This window comes from Xenopus laevis, chromosome 4L (genome assembly GCF_017654675.1).
Source record: "Xenopus laevis strain J_2021 chromosome 4L, Xenopus_laevis_v10.1, whole genome shotgun sequence".
In the NCBI taxonomy this organism is placed as follows: Eukaryota; Metazoa; Chordata; class Amphibia; order Anura; family Pipidae; genus Xenopus; species Xenopus laevis.
The window spans coordinates 203,589-212,500 of NC_054377.1; the positions used below are offsets into that span (position 1 = coordinate 203,589).

Consider the following 8,912-nt stretch of genomic DNA (forward strand, 5'->3'; position numbering starts at 1 on the left):
TCTGAGAGGGAAGGGGTTATATGAGGGAGTCTGGGAGGGAAGGGTTATATGTGAAGGACTCTGCGAGGGAAGGGGTTATATATGAGGGAGTCTGGGAGGGAAGGGGTTATATATGAGGGAGTCTGGGAGGGAAGGGTTATATATGAGGGAGTCTGGGAGGGAAGGGGTTATATATGAGGGAGTCTGCGAGGGAAGGGGTTATATATGAGGGAGTCTGGGAGGGAAGGGGTTATATATGAGGGAGTCTGGGAGGGAAGGGGTTCCTGTTGCCCTCAGAGTTTCCGTCCCACACGGACTCTCACTCCTTCCACTGATTGCTAAATCCTCTCAGCACTCTATTCACTATCCGAACCCCTCCCAGCCGCGAATATTTCCCGTGAGCCAGTGCGGGCGCTTCCCATGATGCTCTGCTTCTGGACGGGCGGAGGATCCGGACATGGAGTTCAGGGAAGAGAGAATCCGGCAGCAGCTCGGGAAGGTACGGTGTATCATGGGAAACTAGCCTCTAGCGCCTGAGGTGGGAGTCGGACATATGGGGATTTGGCTCCATAACCAACCCGCTCAAATGTCCGCCCGAGGCATCATGGGAAACTCCTCACAACTCTGTCCCAGGGCATTGTGGGAAATCCCTAACATCTTCCTCCAGGATTAAAAAAGTGAGGGGATTTCCCATGATGCCTCGGGACAGAGAGCTAAAACTTTCCCATGATTCCCAGGGGTCACAGCTGTACCTGGTTATTATGATACCTTTCAGGGCAGAGCTGTGATTATTTCCGATCATGTTCAGGTGCAGATCTGTCAATGTTTCCCATAATGCCCTGCGGAGAGAGCAACGTTGAAAGATGTGAGAGGATTGTCCATAATGCCCAGGGTCAAATATTTGAGAGGGTTTCCCATGAGGCTCAGGGGCAGAGATGTGACAGAGTTTCCCATGAGGCTCAGGGGCAGAGATGTCAGAGAGTTTCCCATGAGGCTCAGGGGCAGAGATGTCAGAGAGTTTCCCATGAGGCTCAGGGGCAGAGATGTCAGAGAGTTTCCCATGAGGCTCAGGGGCAGAGATGTGACAGAGTTTCCCATGAGGCTCAGGGGCAGAGATGTCAGAGAGTTTCCCATGAGGCTCAGGGGCAGAGATGTCAGAGAGTTTCCCATGAGGCTCAGGGGCAGAGATGTGACAGAGTTTCCCATGAGGCTCAGGGGCAGAGATGTGACAGAGTTTCCCATGAGGCTCAGTGGCAGAGATGTCAGAGAGTTTCCCATGAGGCTCAGGGGCAGAGATGTCAGAGAGTTTCCCATGAGGCTCAGGGGCAGAGATGTCAGAGAGTTTCCCATGAGGCTCAGGGGCAGAGATGTGACAGAGTTTCCCATGAGGCTCAGTGGCAGAGATGTCAGAGAGTTTCCCATGAGGCTCAGGGGCAGAGATGTCAGAGAGTTTCCCATGAGGCTCAGGGGCAGAGATGTCAGAGAGTTTCCCATGAGGCTCAGGGGCAGAGATGTGACAGAGTTTCCCATGAGGCTCAGGGGCAGAGATGTCAGAGAGTTTCCCATGAGGCTCAGGGGCAGAGATGTGACAGAGTTTCCCATGAGGCTCAGGGGCAGAGATGTCAGAGAGTTTCCCATGAGGCTCAGGGGCAGAGATGTCAGAGAGTTTCCCATGAGGCTCAGGGGCAGAGATGTCAGAGAGTTTCCCATGAGGCTCAGGGCAGAGATGTCAGAGAGTTTCCCATGAGGCTCAGGGGGCAGAGATGTCAGAGAGTTTCCCATGAGGCTCAGGGGCAGAGATGTCAGAGAGTTTCCCATGAGGCTCAGGGGCAGAGATGTGACAGAGTTTCCCATGAGGCTCAGGGGCAGAGATGTGACAGAGTTTCCCATGAGGCTCAGGGGCAGAGATGTGACAGAGTTTCCCATGAGGCTCAGGGGCAGAGATGTGACAGAGTTTCCCATGAGGCTCAGTGGCAGAGATGTGACAGAGTTTCCCATGAGGCTCAGGGGCAGAGATGTGAGAGATTTTCCCATGAGGCTCAGTGGCAGAGATGTGACAGAGTTTCCCATGAGGCTCAGGGGCAGAGATGTGACAGAGTTTCCCATGAGGCTCAGTGGCAGAGATGTGAAAGAGTTTCCCATGAGGCTCAGGGGCAGAGATGTGAGAGACTTTCCCATGAGGCTCAGGGGCAGAGATGTGAGAGAGTTTCCCATGAGGCTCAGGGGCAGAGATGTGACAGGTTCCCATGAGGCTCAGGGGCAGAGATGTGAGAGAGTTTCCCATGAGGCTCAGGGGCAGAGATGTGACAGAGTTTCCCATGAGGCTCAGGGGCAGAGATGTGAGAGAGTTTCCCATGAGGCTCAGGGGCAGAGATGTCAGAGAGTTTCCCATGAGGCTCAGGGGCAGAGATGTGAGAGAGTTTCCCATGAGGCTCAGGGGCAGAGATGTGAGAGAGTTTCCCATGAGGCTCAGGGGCAGAGATGTCAGAGAGTTTCCCATGAGGCTCAGGGGCAGAGATGTGAGCGGGCTCATTGAAGGGGTGGTATCCCCCTTACCCCCTAGAGTACAATGAATAGGATGATCAGCACAAACTCAATTCATGGCACTCATGTTGCACAAGAGGGAACACTAACTTTTTGGTGATCAGCTTGAGCCCTATTCATTGCACTGACCATGGGAAAGAGAGCAGCCCTGGGGGGTTATAGCCATGAGCCACTTTCCCTTTAGTCCAGTTAATAAAGGACATTTTGCTTCCTCTCTCTCTTCAGTATAAATTCAGAGATCTTACCATCGAGGAACTGAAAGAACTGAACAGAACCTTCCCCAACTTCATCTTCTCAATGGGCACCTACAGTAAGTAGTGTCAGTAGCCTGAGTGCTGCCAGGGTTACACACACGGGGGAACTATAGCACATGTACAAGTCATTTGTTTTTGGGGTGCATGAATATGGGGGTGTATGTTCCTATATTGAGCCCAGTTAATGTTCAGTTCTGTGCGCTGGTGCAGCGTGTTGCACTTGAGGGATATATAAACTTGCTGCTGAGTAGCTTTGGGGGGCAGTAGGGCACAGGTTACACAGCAGATGTAGAGTCAAGGGGCAGTTATTCAAGCTCCGTAGAACACAATGGATTTAGTTCTCACACAGGCAGATAAACAGGAGTCACCCCAAAGCTATTCTCGTATAACGGGGCATATGATGGCAGGAAATAGTGAATCAGACGGGCGCTAAACTGGCAGGCTACCCGTTCCTGGGTACAGTGGGTAAAGTTGATACAGTACAAGGCCACTAGGGGCACTGTGACTCATGAGATATTTCTATTTGCAGCGTTTAAAGATGGCTCCCAGAAGGACCTGCTAAACCTCACAGGGACTGTTCCTATGAAACACCAGGGTAATTGCTTCTCCTCCCAGGTGATCTCTGTCCAACTGTATCTACCCTCTATCTGTCTGTCTGTATCTACCCTCTATCTGTCTGTCTGTATCTACCCTCTATCTGTCTGTCTGTATCTACCCTCTATCTGTCTGTCTGTCTGTATCTACCCTCTATCTGTCTGTCTGTATCTACCCTCTGTCTGTCTGTATCTACCCTCTGTCTGTCTGTATCTACCCTCTATCTGTCTGTCTGTATCTACCCTCTATCTGTCTGTCTGTATCTACCCTCTCTCTGTCTGTCTGCATATACCCTCTATCTGTCTGTCTGCATCGACCCTCTATCTGTCTGTCTGTATCGACCCTCTATCTGTCTGTCTGTATCGACCCTCTATCTGTCTGTCTGTCTGTATCTACCTCTCTGTTTGTCCATCTGTATCTACCCTATGTCTGTCTGTCTGTCTGTATCTACCTCTCTGTTTGTCCATCTGTATCTACCCTATGTCTGTCTGTCTGTCTGTCTGTATCTACCCTCTATGTTTTTCTATAACATGTCTGTCTTTTTTACTTAAGAATGACATGGGGGCATGCCTAATATAGGGGGGGACATGAATTGCCTGCTCTTCCACACCCCTCAATATTTTCTCCTTGCACCCTCTGTTTGTGTATGATCAGTGCAATGAGGAGCAGTTTCCCTTTGTGCCACCAACTGTAGGACCTCCGAGTAATGCCCTGCTGGGAGTTACAGTAGCCTTACAGTAGGAGAGCAGGAGCAGTTTCCCTTTGTGTTACTATGTGTATGATCTGTCAGTTTAATGCCCTGCTGGGAGTTACAGTAGCCTTACAGTAGGAGAGCAGGAGCAAGTTTCCCAGCATGCTGATCACCTACAGATTTTTCTGGATATTCCTAGGCACAACATATAACATTCCAATCTGCCTGTGGATTCTGGACTCCCACCCATTTGCACCCCCACTCTGTTTCCTGAAACCATCTCAGAATATGGGGGTTCGGGTTGGGCGACACATTGATGCACAGGGAAGGATGTATCTACCTTATCTGCAGAGCTGGAGCCATGTAAGTAGCACCACTTGGATACACAAATGCATGCTGCTCTGTTACTGTGTCTGGGAGCTGCCATATTCCCTTAGGCAGTACAGGCACTAGGGGGCTCCGTAATGGCACAAGCTGGGTCATGAAACACCTTGTATGACTATGGGGACCCCCATAGTCAGTGACAGGCACAATTTGTTTGGTGCGAGTTGCATTGTGGGTAAAACAAGCACAGCACATAAAGCGAGACTGAACCCCTAATATACACTTGCCATTCCTTTACTGGCCAAGAGGTGTCACCAGTCGCCACATTCAATAATGTTCATTCTTATCAGAACCAGACCGGTCACTTGTGGGGCCCAACTAGGGTTGCCACCTGGCCGGTAAAAATAACGGTTGACCCCTATGTTATTAATAGGGAAAAAAGATAAATATATAGGAAGGCCAGTGATCCCAAATGTTATCAATAGGGAATAAAGATAAATATATAGGAAGGTCAGTGATCCCAATGTTATTAATAGGGAATAAAGATAAATATATAGGAAGGCCAGTGATCCCAATGTTATTAATAGGGAATAAAGATAAATATATAGGAAGGTCAGTGATCCCAAATGTTATTAATAGGGAATAAAGATAAATATATAGGAAGGTCAGTGATCCCAATGTTATTAATAGGGAATAAAGATAAATATATAGGAAGGTCAGTGATCCCAATGTTATTAATAGGGAATAAAGATAAATATATAGGAAGGCCAGTGATCCCAATGTTATTAATAGGGAATAAAGATAAATATATAGGAAGGTCAGTGATCCCAATGTTATTAATAGGGAATAAAGATAAATATATAGGAAGGCCAGTGATCCCAATGTTATTAATAGGGAATAAAGATAAATATATAGGAAGGTCAGTGATCCCAATGTTATTAATAGGGAATAAAAATAAATATATAGGAAGGTCAGTGATCCCAATGTTATTAATAGGGAATAAAGATAAATATAAAGGAAGGTCAGTGATCCCAATGTTATTAATAGAGAATAAAGATAAATATATAGGAAGGTCAGTGATCCCAATGTTATTAATAGGGAATAAAAATAAATATATAGGAAGGCTAGTGATATGATCCCAATGTTATTAATAGGGAATAAAGATAAATATAAAGGAAGGTCAGTGATCCCAATGTTATTAATAGAGAATAAAGATAAATATATAGGAAGGTCAGTGATCCCAATGTTATTAATAGGGAATAAAAATAAATATATAGGAAGGCTAGTGATATGATCCCAATGTTATTAATAGGGAATAAAGATAAATATATAGGAAGGTCAGTGATCCCAATGTTATTAATAGGGAATAAAAATAAATATATAGGAAGGCTAGTGATATGATCCCAATGTTATTAATAGGGAATAAAGATAAATATATAGGAAGGCCAGTGATCCCAATGTTATTAATAGGGAATAAAGATAAATATATAGGAAGGTCAGTGATCCCAATGTTATTAATAGGGAATAAAGATAAATATATAGGAAGGTCAGTGATCCCAATGTTATTAATAGGGAATAAAGATAAATATATAGGAAGGTCAGTGATCCCAATGTTATTAATAGGGAATAAAGATAAATATATAGGAAGGTCAGTGATCCCAATGTTATTAATAGGGAATAAAGATAAATATATAGGAAGGCCAGTGATCCCAATGTTATTAATAGGGAATAAAGATAAATATATAGGAAGGCCAGTGATCCAATGTTATTAATAGGGAATAAAGATAAATATATAGGAAGGTCAGTGATCCCAATGTTATTAATAGGGAATAAAGATAAATATATAGGAAGGTCAGTGATCCCAATGTTATTAATAGGGAATAAAGATAAATATATAGGAAGGTCAGTGATCCCAATGTTATTAATAGGGAATAAAGATAAATATATAGGAAGGCCAGTGATCCCAATGTTATTAATAGGGAATAAAGATAAATATATAGGAAGGTCAGTGATCCCAATGTTATTAATAGAGAATAAAGATAAATATATAGGAAGGTCAGTGATCCCAATGTTATTAATAGGGAATAAAGATAAATATATAGGAAGGTCAGTGATCCCAATGTTATTAATAGGGAATAAAAATAAATATATAGGAAGGCTAGTGATATGATCCCAATGTTATTAATAGGGAATAAAGATAAATATATAGGAAGGTCAGTGATCCCAATGTTATTAATAGAGAATAAAGATAAATATATAGGAAGGCCAGTGATCCCAATGTTATTAATAGGGAATAAAGATAAATATATAGGAAGGTCAGTGATCCCAATGTTATTAATAGGGAATAAAGATAAATATATAGGAAGGTCAGTGATCCCAATGTTATTAATAGGGAATAAAGATAAATATATAGGAAGGTCAGTGATCCCAATGTTATTAATAGGGAATAAAGATAAATGTATAGGAAGGTCAGTGATCCCAATGTTATTAATAGGGAAAAAAGATAAATGTATAGGAAGGTCAGTGATCCCAATGTTATTAATAGGGAAAAAAGATAAATATATAGGAAGGTCAGTGATCAATGTTATTAATAGGGAATAAAGATAAATATATAGGAAGGCCAGTGATCCCAATGTTATTAATAGGGAATAAAAATAAATATATAGGAAGGCTAGTGATATGATCCCAATGTTATTAATAGGGAATAAAGATAAATATATAGGAAGGTCAGTGATCCCAATGTTATTAATAGGGAATAAAGATAAATATATAGGAAGGTCAGTGATCCCAATGTTATTAATAGGGAATAAAGATAAATATATAGGAAGGTCAGTGATCCCAATGTTATTAATAGGGAATAAAGATAAATATATAGGAAGGCCAGTGATCCCAATGTTATTAATAGGGAATAAAAATAAATATATAGGAAGGCTAGTGATATGATCCCAATGTTATTAATAGGGAATAAAGATAAATATATAGGAAGGTCAGTGATCCAATGTTATTAATAGAGAATAAAGATAAATATATAGGAAGGCCAGTGATCCCAATGTTATTAATAGGGAATAAAGATAAATATTAGGAAGGCCAGTGATATGATCCCAATGTTATTAATAGGGAATAAAGATAAATATATAGGAAGGTCAGTGATCCCAATGTTATTAATAGGGAATAAAGATAAATATATAGGAAGGTCAGTGATCCCAATGTTATTAATAGGGAATAAAGATAAATATATAGGAAGGTCAGTGATCCCAATGTTATTAATAGGGAATAAAGATAAATATATAGGAAGGTCAGTGATCCCAATGTTATTAATAGGGAATAAAGATAAATATATAGGAAGGCTAGTGATATGATCCCAATGTTATTAATAGGGAATAAAGATAAATATATAGGAAGGTCAGTGATCCCAATGTTATTAATAGGGAATAAAGATAAATATATAGGAAGGTCAGTGATCCCAATGTTATTAATAGGGAATAAAAATAAATATATAGGAAGGCTAGTGATATGATCCCAATGTTATTAATAGGGAATAAAGATAAATATATAGGAAGGTCAGTGATCCCAATGTTATTAATAGAGAATAAAGATAAATATATAGGAAGGCCAGTGATCCCAATGTTATTAATAGGGAATAAAGATAAATATATAGGAAGGCCAGTGATATGATCCCAATGTTATTAATAGGGAATAAAGATAAATATATAGGAAGGTCAGTGATCCCAATGTTATTAATAGGGAATAAAGATAAATATATAGGAAGGTCAGTGATCCCAATGTTATTAATAGGGAATAAAAATAAATATATAGGAAGGCTAGTGATATGATCCCAATGTTATTAATAGGGAATAAAGATAAATATATAGGAAGGCCAGTGATCCCAATGTTATTAATAGGGAATAAAGATAAATATATAGGAAGGTCAGTGATCCCAATGTTATTAATAGGGAATAAAGATAAATATATAGGAAGGCCAGTGATATGATCCCAATGTTATTAATAGGGAATAAAGATAAATATATAGGAAGGTCAGTGATCCCAATGTTATTAATAGGGAATAAAGATAAATATATAGGAAGGCCAGTGATCCCAATGTTATTAATAGGGAATAAAGATAAATATATAGGAAGGTCAGTGATCCCAATGTTATTAATAGGGAATAAAGATAAATATATAGGAAGGCCAGTGATCCCAATGTTATTAATAGGGAATAAAGATAAATATATAGGAAGGTCAGTGATCCCAATGTTATTAATAGGGAATAAAGATAAATATATAGGAAGGTCAGTGATCCCAATGTTATTAATAGGGAATAAAGATAAATATATAGGAAGGTCAGTGATCCCAATGTTATTAATAGGGAATAAAGATAACTATATAGGAAGGTCAGTGATCCCAATGTTATTAATAGGGAATAAAGATAAATATATAGGAAGGCCAGTGATATGATCCCAATGTTATTAATAGGGAATAAAGATAAATATATAGGAAGGTCAGTGATCCCAATGTTATTAATAGGG

At 40.9% G+C, this 8,912-nt stretch overlaps 1 protein-coding gene across 2 annotated transcripts in view; it reads left to right on the forward strand.

Moving 5' to 3' along the window:
* The window catches only part of uevld.L (UEV and lactate/malate dehyrogenase domains L homeolog), a 16,603-nt gene continuing 7,691 nt past the window's right edge, over positions 1-8,912 (forward strand). The window contains exons 1-4 of one of the 2 annotated variants that reach the window (XM_018256931.2): positions 1-478; positions 2,749-2,833; positions 3,307-3,372; positions 4,262-4,425. In XM_018256931.2, the coding sequence (XP_018112420.1) occupies positions 437-478; positions 2,749-2,833; positions 3,307-3,372; positions 4,262-4,425 (357 nt within the window). In that variant the 5' untranslated portion in view covers positions 1-436. Of the gene's footprint in view, positions 479-682; positions 845-2,748; positions 2,834-3,306; positions 3,373-4,261; positions 4,426-8,912 lie in introns of those variants that run through there. The other variant, NM_001096241.1, reaches the window with a different exon arrangement.